This window comes from Cervus canadensis, chromosome X, assembly GCF_019320065.1.
Source record: "Cervus canadensis isolate Bull #8, Minnesota chromosome X, ASM1932006v1, whole genome shotgun sequence".
NCBI lineage: Eukaryota > Metazoa > Chordata > Mammalia > Artiodactyla > Cervidae > Cervus > Cervus canadensis.
Window position 1 is genome coordinate 94,528,204 of NC_057419.1, and position 18,400 is coordinate 94,546,603.

General features: G+C 44.0%; 1 protein-coding gene and 1 pseudogene across 4 annotated transcripts in view; both read right to left on the reverse strand.

The window, feature by feature from the left end:
- Window positions 1-18,400, reverse strand: part of DRP2 (dystrophin related protein 2) — a 49,859-nt gene that overhangs the window by 24,505 nt on the left and 6,954 nt on the right. For 3 of the 4 annotated variants that reach the window (XM_043459112.1, XM_043459111.1, XM_043459113.1), the window contains exons 3-6: window positions 9,449-9,628; window positions 3,499-3,662; window positions 1,565-1,721; window positions 23-143 (exon numbers count right to left, since the gene is read on the reverse strand). In XM_043459112.1, the coding sequence (XP_043315047.1) occupies window positions 23-143; window positions 1,565-1,721; window positions 3,499-3,662; window positions 9,449-9,565 (559 nt within the window). In that variant the 5' untranslated portion in view covers window positions 9,566-9,628. Of the gene's footprint in view, window positions 1-22; window positions 144-1,564; window positions 1,722-3,498; window positions 3,663-5,121; window positions 5,216-9,448; window positions 9,629-18,400 lie in introns of those variants that run through there. The other variant, XM_043459114.1, reaches the window with a different exon arrangement.
- On the reverse strand, window positions 13,924-14,013 carry LOC122436144 (annotated as a pseudogene).

Sequence of the window (18,400 nt, forward strand, 5' to 3'; positions counted from 1 at the left end):
GAAAGAGAGGAAGACCACCCACCTTTGCTCTCAGAACAAGGCTCCTCTAATTCATCAAATGGGTGCTGGGACAGGAAGGCCTGAGCTGATTCCAGCACAGAGTAAATATAGGGTCCTCGAGACTTGACATCGTCCATAAAGGCCTGTGAAGTTTAGCAACATGGTCAATGGGGAAGGAAAATCTTTCAATTGCTTTGAATTCCATCCTGCACTTGACAATCTTTCTTCTCCTCAGTGCAACTTGATATCCTGTACCTTTGGGCTACTCAGACTAAAAGAGGAGCAGTCTTCTCTATAGGCAAAATAATAACTTTGATACTGGAAGGTCTATTTACTCTGAAACGGATCTGTCTATGCCACAAGGTAGAGAGAAATATGGGGACTTGGGGCTAGGAATCTTGCTTCTTTGGAAGACTCAGGAAGTCAGGGGCTTTAAGGAATCAGAACCAGGATGGGCTAGATTTATATGAAAAGTTTAAATTTTTGTCAAAATACACACAAGTATGTAAATCAAAAGTGTACTTTTCATCACAGCTTGATGAATTTTCATAAAGTGATTCCATATCTGTAACCAGTACCGAGATAAAGAAACAGAACTCCACCAGCATCCCAGAAGGCCCTGTCATGACCTCTTTCAGTCACTCTCTCCTCCTCCCCTCCCCCAAGGTAACAACTATCCTGACTTGTACCACCACTGATTAGTTTTGCCAAATTTTAAACCTTATATACATGGAACCACACTATATGTACTCTTTTTTGTATTTGACTCTTTTTTTCACTCAATATATTGTCTTTAAAATTCAGCCATACTGTGGCACACATTTATAGTTTATTTTCTTGCTGTGTTGTATTCCATCCTGTATTCATCTTTTAAATTGTGCTATAATTGACCTATAACATTGTGTAAACTTAACACAATGTACTGATTTGATTTAGCACAATATACTGATTTGATACATTTGTATAATATGATTGCCTTTGTAGTGAGAGCTGACATCTCTGTAACATCACATCACATAATGATCATTTCTTCCAGTGCATCTGTGTTCATTTTAAGAAACATTTGTTGTTATTTTCTGATTATAGAGGAAAGATATGTCACAGAAATCTTAGAAATTTCAGAAAAGGATGAAAAGAAGAAAATTAAAAAGAACTAATTTCATCACCTGGAGTTACCCATTGTGAAGATTTTGATAGAGTTCCTTCTTATGTGTGTATACACACGTACACATCTATATTGATTTTTATACAATTGAGATCTACCTATAAACAGCTTTGTATCTTGTGTTTTTTTCACTGAATATTATTTTATGTTCATTTCCCATGTCCTCGTTAAAAATCAGGGAAGCATTTTAAGGGAGGCCAATATTGGATGGGATGTATAGAGGGGGGAGATTTGACTTATTCTCTGGAGCGCCATCCACAGACCAGTAGGACTGCATACAGCTTCCAGTGACTTTATGCATCTAAGCAGAGACTGAGCATCTGTCTGTCAGGGCACTGCAGAAGACATCCCTTCCCAACCGAGAGACTACACACCACAGCCTCTGTAACTCTAACCTACCGCATGTGTCTCCTTCTCCTGTTGCACCAGGACCACATCCCCTTGTAGGGGCAGCTGAGCTGACAATTCCTCATCCTTTTGGCTGAGCCAGTCAATTATCTCTTGGAGAGGGAGCTGAAGCTTTCCACTGTGGTCTGAGAAGGCCTCTAGCCGGGCACTGCACACAATGGTAAAACCAGTGATTTTCAGTCCTCTTGTTAAGTGGCAAAACATTTTTCCCCAGCAGATATGTACGTGGAATGTTACTATATAAACAAATGAAAGAGGTGCTTCTCTGGTCGAAGTGGGAGAAGGCCCAGAACCCACCCTCTGACCCACCCACAGAGCCTCCCAAGACACCACCCCATAGAGCGTGGTACCAAAACATTTGGTGGACTTCAGTCCATTCAGCTGTGCACCCAGAATCAGGCTGTGAAGGGTAGCAAAGTAAGCAAGGGCGTTAGTGGAGACAGCTGTCTTGTTGCCCTCTTGTCCTGGAGGAACTCAAGTCATGCCAAACTGTTCATCCTCAGAGGCTTCTCAGAGGCTACCTTCTGAGCAGGAGCAATGCAGTGGGTGGAAAGGGTATGCCAGGTGACTGAGTGTGGGCACGCATGTGTGTGAGGTTGCATACAAATACAAGCAGCCCAGGGGTCCCAAAGGATGAGGGCAACATGGCTAGAAGCTTGACATACAGAAGGAGGAAAACATGTGCAGCGTAATAATCTCTGTCTGCCTTCCCCTCTCCCCACAAATGAGCCATGAACTGAAGTCCAAGTGGTAGGAAGCCAAAGGCCAGTCCAGGCTGTGTGTAGTCATTGAACCCATTCCCCTTAGATGACTGGTAACTGGTCATTCCATCTCTACCTCTTTGGCCAAGGTATTACATAAATTTTTCCTTCTACTAATTCTCAGAGCAACCTTGAGAGGTAGCCACTGGTGTTGACCAGAGAAGTTAAGTAATTTTCCCAAGGTCACACAGTAAAGTCACTGGATTTGAACTCAGGGTTGTCTGATTTCAGAGCCTGCATTCCTTCAACTTCTGTACACTCCTCATCTCCACCAGAACCCACCAGAAGCCAGGAGTTTGGTCTTTGATGATAGTAGAGAGGAAAAGTGTGTGTTTGGGGAAGGGTAGTGGGAGAGAAGTTATAAAGAAGGGTAGAGGAAAGAGGGACAACTAAGTTAGAAATTGCCTTCAGGCTCCTACTGATTTGCTCTTAGTTTAGGGAGGCATGGGTGGGGGATAAGCAGTGGTGGGAAGAGAGGGCTAACAACCACTACAATATTGTAATTATCCTGCAATTAAAATAAATAAATAAAATTTTTTAAAAGATGTGAAAAAGCAGATGAGAGCTACTAAGATAGAAGACAGTTACAAGAGGAAGGCAGGCAGTAATCAAATCCTCCATTTATACATCAGCGCTTTTAAGTGCAAAAAGCATTTTCATATCTTATTTGAGTCCTCATAACAACACTGGAAAATAGAACAAGCATTATTCCTCTACTCATTTTGTTGTTGTTGTTAAAAAAAAAATCCAAACAAGTGGAAGCCAACATTCAGGGATTACTGAAACCAATTTTCCAAGGTGACACAGCTGACTGAGCTCGGGATGGGAGGGGAGTTTGGGGGCGAATGGATATATGTATATGTATGGCTGAGTCCCTTTGCTATTCACCTGAAACTACCACAGCATTGTTAATCGCCTATAACCCAATACAAAATGTTTTTGGTGTTAAAAAAATAAATAAAAATAAAGGAAAAAGACCGAGACTCAAATCCAAGTCTCCTGACTTCTGACCCAGGGTTCTTCCCCCAGCACCAGAGCATGAAAAGGAGGAAAAATAGAGGATGAAGCTGACAGGAAGGCTGAGAAGAGGGTGACGAGCAAGAGGAGCCAAACACCATCCCCACCAATGCCCCAAAGCCCCTGTTTCGAGGCTCCAGGCCTTACCGGAGATTGTGAGACTTCTTTTTTATTTCATTCCAACACAGATTCATGGCTGGTGGTTCCAGGGTTCTGGCGGCACCAACAGACCCGTTGAATAGCTTTGGACTTAGGCAGGATACCCCAGCACCATCGTGAGGTGGTGCGGGGGTGGTGGCAGCAGCTCTAACCTGTACAGAAACACAGACACCTCTACAATCCCTGGAGTGTGCTACACCCTTGTCTGTGCCAAGCCAAGCATGGGACAAGTGTGAACGGGGCAGAGGGGTGGGGAGGGGAGAAGGGGCTGGTTCTAGGATGTGTTTGAGTGGTTGAGAGAAAGAAAGACTCTGTGGTTCTGTTCATGGCAAGGTCCTCTCTTACTGCTGTGCTGTGCTCAGTTATGCCCAACTCTTTGTGACCCCATGGAGTGTAGCCCACACACACGGGCTTAACACACATGTTAAGCACTTTGAGCTGTGGTTTTAATGGAAAAATTAGTTTCCCAACTTGCCTGGAGAGTCTTGTGTGGGAAAGATGTATGGTTTGGGGGAAAGGAGAGACTAGAGGAGGCTCAGCCACCAGCAGGGCCATTTTCCTTCCACAGAAGGGGAGAAGGTAGACAGGCAGGCATGCAGATGGGTTTCCCCAGGTTGAGATTTCCTCTCCACACTCCCCTGTCCTTCACTCCCTTCTGCTTCTGCCTGAGCATGTCTTGATCTGCTAGGGAGATAGCTAACTCCTGAAGGGCTATTTGGCACAACCCCCATTCCCCCAACCCCCATAATACCCTACAGGGTGAGCAAATGATGGGAGCCTCTTAGCTGTTGATTCTGGTCAGAGTTCTTTGGAGATCAGGACCCCAAATCCTGTCTTAGCCCTTTCTCAACCCATTGAAGATGAGCAGTGCTCTTTAGGACTCTCCTGACTGTGGTGGGAAATACAAGTGGTGAAGAGGGAGAAGGGGGCACCAAGGCCCCCTTGGAAGTAGGACATCTACTACAGATGGCTCTCTCTATCTGTCTCTCTCTCTGAATTTGTACAACAGCCCTTCAGCTTTCTTTTCTAGAAGGTTGAGTAAACTCTGGAACACTGAACTATGAGCCTATGGCTTACCTTGAATGCCATGGTTGCCAGTGTTTGGGCAATTTGAACAGTTCTAACCTAACACAAGTACCTCCAGGATCTCATCTGGGCAGTAGTGCTGGCAGAATTTGTGATAGTAAGAGTGATAATCATAGGAGTTAGCAGTTAAGCATAACCAACCTGTACTAAGAGAGGGCTTCCCAGGTGGTACTAGTGCTAAAGAATCCACCTCCCAGTGCAGGAGACAAAGGAGATGCAGGTTCAATCCCTGGGTTGGGAAGATTCCCTGAAGAAGGGTATGACAACCTACTCCAATATTCTTTCCTGGAGAATCCCCATGGACAGAGGAGCCTGGTGGGCTGTAGTCCATGGGTCAAAAAGAGTTGGACATGACTGAGTGACTCAGCACACATGAATATATAGAATAAAGAATATTCAAGATTTAAAAAAAGAAAAAACTCCCACAGCTCACAGCCAAACACAGAAGGAGAGGTGGGAGAACAGCAAAACTCCAGGGCACAGCTCTAGAGTCAGTTGCTCTGCGTTCCCATGAGTGGACCCTACCTGTGCCGCCTGGGGACCCGCTTGCAGGATTAGGCAGCCCCATGATGCTCCTCCGAATGAACTCAGACCCAGCGCTTGGTGAGCTGCAGGCAGAGTCCAGACAGGCTCTGAGCAGGCTCCCTCAGGGAGGGCGAGCAGAGCTGAGCCAGGCCAGGAGGCGGGATCTGTCACCCTGTTTGTTTACTGACCCCCCAGGAATCCAGAGGGGGCGGCTATGTCAGGATTGGGGATGGTGAATCAGGGCTTTGTCCCTGGGGAATTCCGGCTCGCTCCCAACTGGGCCCGCCACACCGGGGCCAGGAGGGCCCTCCCAGGCTGGCAAGGATGGTGAGAGTGGGACTGGGCATTCCATGGTGCTGAGGAGGGGTACGCAGAGGGGAGCTTCTGTTGATTTATGTTCCCTTTGCCTGGAAGACACAAAGAACTCACTCTGCCTCTAGTTCCCTCTCCCCTACCCTGAGGTGGAGGAAAAGATCAGATCACTTTGGTGACAAACCTCTGGTAAGCAGTTTCACCAAGGCCTGGCAAGACAATGAGCTTGAGGATCAGCCTTGTCCTTTAGTAGGTAAGCGTCCTCAGAGACAGTGAGGGTGTATTAGAGGACAGAGCCGTGGGATGGTGGGCAGGAGAAGACTGACCCAAGCCAGCAGTGAAAACGAGTGGGGGCTCTGCCCTGCCTTTGGGAAGAGAGGACAGAGAGCCTTGTCCCCACAGACCTCCCCCTGCACTCTAAGGCCAGGGGGATACATATGGTCTATGGGCATGCGCGCTGGACTTCTGCAGGGTGGGGGAGGGCAAGATGGAACACAGGAGCTCGGTGCAGGGAGGCTCCTGTGCCCTGCCTCTGCTGTCCTGGGCTACTGGCCTGAGGGGCCCTTCTGGAGGTGGCCACTCCTTTTCCAGCAGACTTGCCTGGGGAAAGGTTAACATTCCCAAGCTGACACCCCCCCACGCCCCAGCACTGAGGGAAAACACTTCGTTTTGACCAAAAAGGGTTCTGTTCCCATCCTCATTTATCTCCCACAGAGTCTTCTGGGCTTTCCACAGTTCCACATTGTTTCCATGCTGAGGCCCACCTACAGGAATAGTTAGAGCAGCTGCCTGAGCCTTTCTTGGGGTCCAGGCTGGGGCCACATGGGGTGAATGGCAAGGGACAACAGGCAAAGAGCAGGGAGCAGCTCTAGCTCCGGGTCACAGCTTGGTTTATGCTGGGGTAACTGGTTGGTCCCAAGCCATCCTCACAGAGTTCCCTGGGCTGGGAATGCCCTAGAGTTAGAAACGGGCTCTTGTGATCCAGCCACAACCAAATTGTCATGGTTCTGATGGAAGCACCCATGATGAACTGGGCTCCACCCATGTTAGCCTTTCAGTCCCTCCAGCCTTCTCAGTTTCCTAAGTGTGAAAAGTGTGAAAGTGTTAATCACTCAGTCATGTCCGACTCTTTTGTGACCCCATGGACTGTAGTCCACCAGGTTCCTCTGTTCATGTAATTCTCCAGGCAAGAATACTGAAGTGGGTTGTCATTTTCTTCTCCAGGGGATCTTCCTGACCCAGGGATTGAACCCTGGTCTCCTGCATTGAGGGCAGATTCTTTACCATCTGAGCCACCAGGGAAGCTCTAGTTTCCTAAACGCCACCCCCCAGTTTGGCTCCCTTAATAGGCTCCTTCACCCTGTTCTCCCCTCAGAGTTCCCCCTACGAATCACAGTCCCCTCTAGCAGAGCTAGGCCCTCAGGCAAATGATGACTAATCCTTGATTTCTTTCCTTATCAATAGCCTTCTACTTCTGTTCTTGTGACCAAGAGAAGGCTTGATCTCACCATTCTCTGTCATAAAATTAAGCCCTCATGTCCCACTGCCTAGGTAGTAAAGCTTGCAGGGAGTGGGCAACGAGCAGGACAAGTCTTCTGGAAGGACCCACGGTTTTCAATCCCTCAACCCTCTGAAAATCCCACTCTGGGGAAGGGGTAGGTAAAGCCTTCGACTGTGTGGATCACAATAAACTATGTTCTGAAAGAGATGGGAATACCAGACCACCTGACCTGCCTCCTGAGAAACCTGTATGCAGGTCAGGAAGCAACAGTAAGAACTGGACATGGAACAACAGACTGGTTCCAAATAGGAAAAGGAGTACGTCAAGGCTGTATATTGTCACCCTGCTTATTTAACTTCTATGCAGAGTACATCATGAGAAACGCTGGACTGGAAGAAGCACAAGCTGGAATCAAGATTGCCAGGAGAAATATCAATAACCTCAGATATGCAGATGACACCACCCTTATGGCAGAAAGTGAAGAGGAACTAAAAAGCCTCTTGATGAAAGTGAAAGAGGAGAGTGAAAAAGTTGGCTTAAAGTTTAACATTCAGAAAACTAAGATCATGGTATCTGGTCCCATCACCTCATGGGAAATAGATGGGGAGACAGTGGAAACAGTGTCAAACTTTATGTTTTTGGGCTCCAAATCACTGCAGATGGTGATTGCAGCCATGAAATTAAAAGACGCTTGCTCCTTGGAAGGAAAGTTATGACCAACCTAGACAGCATATTAAAAAGCAGAGACAAAAAAAAAAAAAAAAAGAAGAGAAGAAAACAAAAAAAAAGAAAAAAAAAATAAATAAATAAAAAGCAGAGACATTACTTTGCCAACAAAGTTCCGTCTGGTCAAGGCTATGGTTTTTCCAGTGGTCATGTATGGATGTGAGAGTTGGACTGTGAAGAAAGCTGAGCACCGAAAAATTGATGCTTTTAAACTATGGTGTTGGAGAAGACTCTTGAGAGTCCCTTGGACTGCAAGGAGATCCAACCAGTCCATCCTAAAGGAGATCAGTCCTGGGTGTTCATTGGAAGGATTGATGCTGAAGCTGAAACTCCAATACTTTGGCCACCTCATGTGAAGAGTTGACTCATTGGAAAAGACCCTGATGCTGGGAGGGATTGGGGGCAGGAGGAGAAGGGGACGACAGAGGATGAGATGGCTGGATGGCATCACCGACTCAATGGGCATGAGTTTGGGTAAACTCCGGGAGTTGGTGATGGACAGGGAGGCCTGGCGTGCTGCGATTCACGGGGTTGCAAAGAGTCGGACATGACTGAGCGACTGAACTGAACTGAACTGAGGTTTGCAGAGGGACTCTCAGTTGACACTGGCTTTGAGACTATATTACAAGCAGTGAATTCTCTCTGGTTAGATATGTCAAAACAGCTTGGGAGGCCTGGACCTTATGACGTCTGGACCTTCATCGCCTCTCATTCTCCGCCCACATGCGTTCCCCAGTACCTACATTCTCCATCCCTGCCACCTTGGTATCTCTCTTCCTCCACCATATACATTCAGTGGCTGTTCACACCACCCATAGTGACCCAGCATCTCAGTCCATCTGTGAGATTCTAAGAAACATAGTACTTTCACACACTCCCATAGCCTCTGAACCCCAAAGCAATATGTGTACTAAGTTGCTTCAGTTGTGTCTGACTTTTTGCCACCCCATGGACTGTAGCCCATCAGGCTCCTCTGTTCATGGGATTCTATAGGCAAGAATATTGGAGTGGGTAGCCATTTCCTTTTCCAGGTGATCTTCCCCACCCAGGGATTGAACCTGAGTCTCTTGCGTCTCCTGCACTGGCAGATGGGTGTTTTACTACTGAGCCACCTGGGAAGGTTAAGTATTATAGGGCAAGGCAAAATATGCTTATACATCTCCCTTGTCTAGTCAACTTTCCCTTGTACTTCCTTCATTGCCAGGAAAGTGGGTTGCCCTCTGGGATTACTGTCTCTCACACCCCCTCTGCCCACCTGGCACCACACACAGGCTGGCACATTCAGCCCCACCACTCCAGTTGTAGGGGAGGAGAGAGAGGACAGGCCAGTAGGAAGCTCAGGAGATCCTCAGTGGGGTTAACCCAGGAGCTGTGAGTAGGACCAGGGACTTGAGAGGAAGAGCCAATGGAGGGAGAGGAAATATTCTGCAGGTACAGCATATGAGGAAACTGCAGGGAAGTCAAGGCAAAGGAAGGTCCTGCCTTGTCCTAGGCTATGCCCTGAAGGAGCACACTTTTCCAGGACCTCCCCTGGAAGCTTAACATGAAACCAGCCACCTTAGTCATTGTGGGCTCTTTGGCTTGTCCAGATCAGCACACTTCCTTTGCCCCATAAAAGGCCTCATGAACGACAGGGATGGGTCAGAGGAGGCCTCGTTCTGTGCAAGGGGTTTCATGTGTATGAAGACTACCCTTGAGCCTTAAGAAGCATGGATACCCACAAGAACACACACAGAGCCTACATCCACCCTCTCTTCACTGTTCTGTCTTTTGCTCTGAGCCTCTTACCTGAGGCTGGGGGCAGGTGCTTCGGAGGCTACGGCTGTGATGGAAGTTGTCAGCTGCCCGCCACTTATGACATCGTGGGAGGGTGTAAGGGCATCCCTGCATGACCATAGGTTGCATCAGAACCAAGGCTCATGGGGGTGGGTGAAGACAGGCAGTGCATCAGTTGTTGAGCATAAGCACCTGGAAAAGTAACAAGGACAGATTTAGAGTCAAAACATATAAAAGGCTTGTAAATGCAGCACTTACCCAGGGGTGCCTTGACCAGTTATGTCAATAAGTATTCAAAGCTTACTGACCTATCCAATAGTTTTTCCCAGGCCATCAAGCACCATAAAGGACTTGAGTTAATAATTGATCAAGGAAGTATCTATCGTTTCTCTATTGTGCTTTGTGCTAGAGACAAAAAGATGATATGCTGTCTGAGATCTCATTTCATGGGGATAAGGTGTGGGATATGGAGGGGGACAGTCATGTAAGCTGATCATTGTTTAGTCATTAAGTTATGTCTGGCTCTTTTGTGACCCCATGGACTGCACTGTGTCAGGATCCTCTGTCCATGGAATTTTCCAGGCAAGAATACTGGAGTGGCTTACCATTTCCTTCTCCAGGGGATCTTCCTGACCCAGGGGTTGAATCTGTATCTCCTACATTGGCCAGCAAATTGTTTACCACTGAGCCACAAGGGAAGCCCATGTAAGCTGATAATGATAATAAAATACTTATGCAGCAGATGCTATAAATGAGGTTTCACCAGAAGGTTAGGGGAGCAAGAATATGGAATAACTAACTCAATCTGAGCATATGCAGAGATTTCAGACCAATTGCATTTGAGATGAGTCTTGAAGGATGTGGAGATATTTGCCTGTGCAGAGAAGGGGAGAAAGGGAGAAGCATATTCCTAGCAGAGGGAGCCACCTGTGCAAAGGTGGATGTCACCCAAAAAAGCACAACATGCTCAGAGAACACCAAGTTCAGTATAGCTGGAGTTTGGGAGATGAAAAGACATGGTGAGGAGTTCACATACAGAGAGAACAGACATGGGGAAAATCAAGCCATAAAGTGTTATTGCATTAATGGTAGAAGTATTTATGGGATGGAGTGAAGGGATGGATGAAGTGAGCCCTACCTGGTCATGTCAGAAGTCTCCCTAGAGGAAATATTCTTGAGGTGAGTCATGAAAGAGAAATTGGATTGCCATTAGACAGAGAATATAAAACAAAAAAGAACATTCCAAACAGCAGAAAAATCAAATATATGGTGCCGATCAGAGTACAGGTAGGTGCTTTGGCGGGGAGTACCAGATGAGGCTGTGACCAGATTGGGTCACGGCTTGAATGATAAGCAGAGGATTCTAGGCTTTATCTTGTAGACAATATGGAGGTACTGAAGATTTTCAGCAGGGGAGTGACACAACCAGATTTGCATTTTAGTAGGAGCCCTCTGTCTACCTTGTGGAGTGAGTCTCCCAAAGGAAGAATCCATTTAGAAGCTGTCAAAACAGGCAGGCAGTTGCAGGGCGGAGGGAGCAGAGAACATGGCATTGAGATACATTGAAGAGGTAAAGCACACTGGATTCAGTGATCACTTGGATATGAAAAGTAAGAGAGGTGAAGGAGTTAAAGGCTTATAATGTGGGAGCTAGATGAATAATGTTGCCAACAACAGGAGGGGAAAACAGAAGAAGCAAATTTGGTGTGGTAGGGGAGTGAGATCAGTGTTCTGTAATAAGCTATTCTTGAGACATGTTCGGCTTTTGAAGTCAACAGGTAAGACAAGAGTGAAAAAGTTAAATGTACCAAACCAATTGACAGTTTGGTGAATGAACACACATCTGATTAGGATGGGTGGCTAAGATAATGATTGCAGATGATATAAGTGGTATCTTTTCATGCTGGACAAAGATGTGCAAACTTTGATACAATGGCAAGAAGTGAACATCTCTCTTTTTTAAAACTTTTAATTTTTATTGGAGTATAGCTGATTAACAATATTGTGATAGTTTCAGATGGACAGTAGAGGGACTCAGCCATACATATACATGTATCCATTCTCCCCCAAACTCCCCTCCAATCCAGGCTGCCACAAAACTTGGAGCAGGGTTCCCTGTGCTCCACAGTAGGTCCTTGTTGGTTATCCATTTTAAATATAGCAGTGTGTACATGTCCATCCCCAAACTCCCAAACTATCCCTTCCCACATCCTTTCCCCCGGCAACTATAAGCTGTTCTTGAAGTCTGTGAATCTGTTTCTGTTTTGTAAATAAGTTCATTTGTATTATGTCCTTTTAGATCCTACATATAAGGGATGATTCCTGACACTGCTGATTAAATAGCCACCATTTTTAGTTTCTACTTCAGTGGTTCCCAACATAAGGGCCCCTTCTTAAAATTAAAAAAAAAAATCTCACTTCACCCACTCACACCTACAAAGGAGCTGTACTTTTAGTACTTACAGAGTGAGAAAGACACTTATACATTTAAAGATCTGTGGACTCCTTGAACTAAGTTACCCTTCCCTCCTCCTCGTGGGTCCATGGTCCAAAAACTGGGGACTATTACAGATCACACAAATGCAAGAACTTATGGTCTGAAGGACATTTTATTGTGATCAAAGTCCCTAGAGATCGCACAGCTACATAATTCCTCATCTCTAAAGAGATTACCCCAAAGAATGATTGAAAAGATGGCTCCTCTCTGATCCAATACCAATATAAAAGAATTAATCACTAAGACTTCTCTGGTGGTCCAGTGGTTAAGAATCTGTCTGCCAGTGCAGGGGACATGGGTTCGATCCCTGATCCAGGAAGACTCTGTGTGTCATGGAGCAACAAAACCTGTGTGCCACAACTAATAAGACTGTGCTCTAGAGCCCACAAGCCACAATTACTGAGCCCCTGTGCTGCAACTACTGAAGCTTGAGTGCCCTAGAGCCCATGTTCCACAACAAGAGTAAGTTTGTGTGCTCAGCCATATCTGACTCTTTGTGGCCCCATGGACTATAGCCCACCAGGCTCCTCTGCCCATGGAATTTTCCAGGCAAGAGTACTAGAGTGAAGTGCTGTTTCCTACTCCAGAGCATCTTCTAGACTCAGGGATTGAACTCGAGTTTCTAGCATCTCTTGCACTGGCAAGTGGATTCTTTACCACTAGCAACACCTGGGAAACCCACAACAAGAGGAGCTACCGCAATGAGAAGCCCAAGCACCAAAACTAGAGACTAGCCCCCACTTGCCGCAACAACTAGAGAAAGTCCACACTCAGCAATGAAGATCCAGTGCAGCCAAGAAAAAAATTAATTAATTAAATTTAAAAAATTAATCACACAGTTAAAAAATGAAGTATTGCTACGGACATATTGTAACTATGAAGGCTACAAAAGTTTTGCTTTCAGACCTCTTTTTACATTAACATTTTTAATTTTTGTTGATTATACAAGCAATACCTGTTCTTTATAGAAAAATGGAAAATACAGAAAATCATAACTGAAAATAAAAATAACCTATACTACTACTATCCAGAGGTAGCCAGCCATTACTAACAGGTATGAATCCTTACAGTAGTTTTTCTGTGAAAAATATATACTTGCACTTTGGAAATAAAATTGTCATCATATTATTTATATATTAATTATAGAGCTATAATTTTATATCATGCTTTTTAAATTTGCCATTTATATCAGGATCAGTTTAAAATTTCATTAACTATTCCTCTAACATATGACTTCTAATGGTTGCAAAGGTTATAGAGTCCTGTGGTTGAGGCCATGGGCTTTGGCATCAGACAGACCTAGGGTCAAACCCACTCTATTCAATCTATTAGCAGTGTGGCCTGGGAGAAATTAACCTCTCTGAGCTTCAGGGCCCTCATCTGTAAAATGGGGATGACTGCCTTTGTAGTCTTGTTCTAGTGACTAAAAATTAATAATGTATTTAAATAACTTAGCACAGTGTCTGGCAATAGTATGCTATTCAATAAATGTTAGCTTAAATCATTGTTGTATAATATTCCATGGAATGGATAAAGCATAATTTATTTTAACAGTAAAACATGTCACACTGCAGTTTATAGCCTTGTGCATATTTGTGATTCTTTTTTTAATTTAAATTATTTATTTAGTTTACTTTACAACATTGTATTGGTTTTACCATACATTGACTTGAATCCGCCATGGGTGTACATGTGTTCCCCATCCTGAACCCCTCCCAACTCCCTCCCCATCCCATCCCTCTGGGTCATCCCAGTGCACCAGCCCCGAGCATCCTGTATCATGCATCAAACCTGGACTGGCGATTTGTTTCACATATGATAATTTACATGTTTCAATTCCATTCTCCCCTATCTTCCCACCCTTGCCCTCTCCCACAGAGTCCAAAAGACTATTCAATACATCTATGTCTCTCTTGCTGTCTTGCATACAGGGTTATCGTTACCATCTTTCTAAATTCCATATATATGCGTTAGTATACTGTATTGGTGTAAAAATATGGAATGCGTCACTTGCACAGGGGCCATGTTAATCTTCTCTGTATTATTCCAATTTTAGTATATGTGCTGCCAAAGCGAGCACCATATTTGTGATTCTTAAGATAATTTTCTAGAATGGAGAGTTTCTGGATTAAAGGGCATGAACCAATTTCACACTTGTATTAATAATGAAAGTGAAAGTCTCTCAGTCGTGTCCGACTCTTTGTGACCCATGGACTGTATAGTCCATGGAATTCTGCAGGTCAGAATACTGGAGTGGGTAGCTGTTCCCTTCTCCAGGGGATCTTTCCAACCCAGGGATCGAACCCAGGTCTCCCTCATTGCAGGCAGATTCTTTACCAACTGAGCTATCAGGGAAGCCCTGTATTAATAATACATCCTTCTGAATTGCCCTAACAAAAATTAGATCACTTTATACCACCCTCAACAATCTATGAGAGAGCCTGTTTCCCAGCACACTTGCCAACAATGAATATTCTTTTTTTAAAAAAAATCTTTGCCAATTTTGTAAGTGAAGATGGCGTCTTGAGAATTACTTTGTATTTCCTTAGTTACTTGAAATGCTTAACTTTTCCCCTACATTTTTAGTGGCCAGTTGTATTTCTTTTTTCATAAACTCTTTTTCTCTCTTGAGGTTCACCCCTCTACAGATTAAATTCCTTCCTTCATATTCTCCTCTACTGACCTGATATGAGTTTGATGCTTCACAAAATAACAAATCCAGGTATCAGGGAATTCAGATTTTCTAATCCCAATGCTGGCAAAAAAGGAATAAACTCTTTCTGTTCCTGGAATGACTATCCTCTCCTCTTTTCAGAGTATGCCATTGACTGTGACTTCAAGTCATTTCACCTCTCTAGACCTTGATTTGCTAAAATGTTAATGTTAACAGTTGCCACACATCAAAATTTTTGCTGTTTTAGTAGAACATACTTTTGTAGCCTGCTGTACTGTCTGTCATATGATCTGTCATAGACAGATGAAGATGATGAGACCAAAGTGAACCTGGACCTCCTGACTTCTGGCCAGGGCTCTTTGTTCTACATAAAGATTCTTCTTTCTGCCTCTTTATTTATCTCCATCCTGTCCTAATTACCACCTGTACATATTGATTCTCTTCCTACTTCTCCTTTTAACTTGCAGAAGCTGTGAAGAATTGGAGATGAATCTGAATTGGTCCCCAAATGGCCAAGTGTGGAAAATAAGACATGTAAACAAAGAAAGTATCACTTAAGGGAGAAATGATTCATACCTTCTGCAGGACACAGACATCAAGTTATGAGAGGTCACAGAGCAGGAACTGTTCCTTTCAAGTTGAAGGGATTTAGGATGTATTTATGGAAGAGATGTTTTTGAGCTAAGGTGAGAGAGGAAGATTTGGGTGTATGAAGTAGTATGGAGGATGCTTTTGGGGTAGAATTCATTCATCTGTGCTCTCCCCTAGGGATCCTGCTAGATACACAGCTGTGACTTTTTCCCACTAGGAATACTCTTTTCCTAATTCTCAAAGCCACACACAGGCCCTTCCAGGAGGATTCAGGGGGAGACACTATTTAACTTGGGCAGAGATAAAAGCTTTAAAAACATATGGGGAATACCATGATTTCAGCATGAAAGCAAGATTGTTGGCTAGTAGAGGACAAAATTCATACCCATTATTAATTTCTACTCCACACATTTTTAAACACAGAGCCAGACACAGAGCAGGTATCAGTGACTTCATTTTTTTTAAATGGAAGTTTAGTTGGTTTACAATATTACATTTGTTTTAGGTGTGCAACATAATAATTTAGTATTTTTATAGATAATCCTCCATTTAAAGTTATTATCAACTAATGGCTATGTTCTTTGTGCTATACAATATATCCTTGTTGATTATTTTACGCATAGACAAGTACTATGTGAAATCTAAAAAATAAAACAAACAAGTATATATAACAAAACTAAAACAGATTCCCCAGATTCACAGATACAGAAAACGCTAGTGGTTACCAGTGGGGAAAGGGAATTAGGAAGAGACACAAATTGACTTGATGTATTGAATTGAACTCCAACTAGGTGAGTGTAACAGTTCCTCAATTTTGTAGGTACAAATTCCAGATTACATGAAGAGAAAGGCTTTGGATATACACATTTCTTGTGTTTGTGTGAATGATGTATACAGAACATTAGCATTTGAAGCAAGGCTTGAAATGAAAAACAAACAAACAAAACAAAACAAACAAACTGCAAACGACCTAAATGTCCATTACTCAGGGACTTGTTAAATAAATAATGGTGTATGCATACAATGGAATTCTATATAGCTATTAAAACCGGAACTAACTCTTTATGCGCCAATATAGAATGATCTCTTGAGGTAAAGTTTTAAGTAAAAAGAAAATAAGAAAAAAGTGGTTAGTTTAATCTGTTTTAAAACAAAACATGTGCTTATATGTACAATAAAATACCTTTGGAAATATACAAAAGAACCTGTTAATGTAGATTGTCTTTGGAGAAGGGAACCAAGTGACTACTAAACAGATGGGAGAATTCCTTCCACTCTTTTGAAATTTTTTTCCCTTATTTTCTCTCTTTTTAAAACTGAGAAATATAACTTACAAAAAGCACATAAAATATATGTGTAAAATATATTGAATTATGACAAAGCAAATCCCCATGTAATCTCTGCTTGGGTGGAGAAATAGAATAATTATTTACATCCACAAAAGCCCTGTGTCACCGGGACTTCCCTGGTGGCACACTGGATAGGAGTCTGCCTGCCAATGCAGGGGACACAGGTTCAATCCCTGGTCTGGGAAGATTTCACATGCCGCAGAGCAACTAAGCCCGCATGCCGCAACTACTGAGCTCGAGTGCTGCAACTACTGAAGTCCGCACATCTAGAGCCTCTGCTCTGCAACAAGAGAAGCACTGCAAAAAGAAGCTTGTGCACCACAACTAGAGAGTAGCCCCCACTCACTGCAACTAGAGAAAGTCTGTGCAAAAGCAACAAAGACCCCACACAGCCAAAAATAAATAAATAAATAAAATTAAAAATCCCTTTCACTTTTCACTTTCATGCATTGGAGAAGGAAATGGCAACCCACTCCAGTGTTCTTGCCTGGAGAATCCCAGGGACGGAGGAGCCTGGTGGGCTGCCGTCTATGGGGTCACACAGAGTCGGACACGACTGAAGCGACTTAGCAGCAGTGTCACCAATAGGAGATATAGTTTTTACTGAATATCCTTCTGTACCTTTGGAATTTTGAGGTGTGTGAATACATTAGCTATTTAACAGCTACTTTCTCCCTTCTTTCCAACTCCTCACCAAAGTACCACAGACATCATCAACTGTTTTATGGAAAGGTTGATATAGCAGCTTTTCCATAGCCAAAAAGCAGTAACAGTTAAAATTTACTTTATTCTATGTTTTGTGTATGTTAACTAATCAGTCTACATACAGGAAGTCATGGAATCCTCAGGACAATCTTATGAAGTAGTTACTACTGCTGTCTATATTGTGTAGATAAGAACATGGAGGCACACAGCAGTAAGTAACTTGTTCAAAGTGATATTGTGACTATGAGGTAGGGAACTGGGATTTATATCCAAGGCCAGTGTGTCCCAGAATACAAGTTCTTTACTGCTACACTCTTCTGCCTTTGTAAATTCTAGAACTTGGGCTCTGAGGCACTGTGGTCACCAACACTTGGCAAGTAGAGAAAATTCGTGGCTCTGGGCCACCAGCTGGGAGCCCAAGGGCTGACTCAGACATGCTACTACCCAGGCAAAGACACAAGCAGTTAAGAATGGACAGGATGCAGTGGGTCTGGGGTATCACCCAGCTGGCAAATCCTACAGACCATTTAAATGACCTTCCCAGGACATCTGGTCAACTCTCCCAGTCTGACCTCAGAGCTTCCCCAGTGCCTAAGAGCTAGGTAAATATTTTTTGAATGAATGAATAAACTCTTTCTACCTATAAACTGGGAAAGTTTAGAAACCTAGCCTACACAAATATATGCAGAGGTGGATGAGGGTATCTGCTGCAGTTTTTTGGTTGCAATAGCAAGCCTGCAATCAACTCAGATGTCCATCAACAAGGGACTAGTTAAGTGGACTGTGTCAGACAGGTGGCACAGCCTGACAGTGAAGGTGTGGGCTCTGAGCCAGCACACTCGGGTTTGCATCCTGGCTTCTCGACCTATCAGCACAGGTTTGGACAAGATCCCTGACTTCGTATTTCAGTCCCTGCATCTGTGAAACAAGGATAACAGAAAGACGTACTTCATAGACAGCCTTGTTGTCAGGACTTAATTCACAGTTACCATCTAGCAAGCACTCAAGTCTTTTCTCTTATTGAGGTCACTCATGCCATGAAGTGACAGGGGCTTCGCTGATAGCTCAGTCAGTAAAGAATCTGCCTACAGTACAGGAGACCTGGGTTTGATCCCTGGGTCAGGAAGATCCCTTGGAGGAGGGCATGG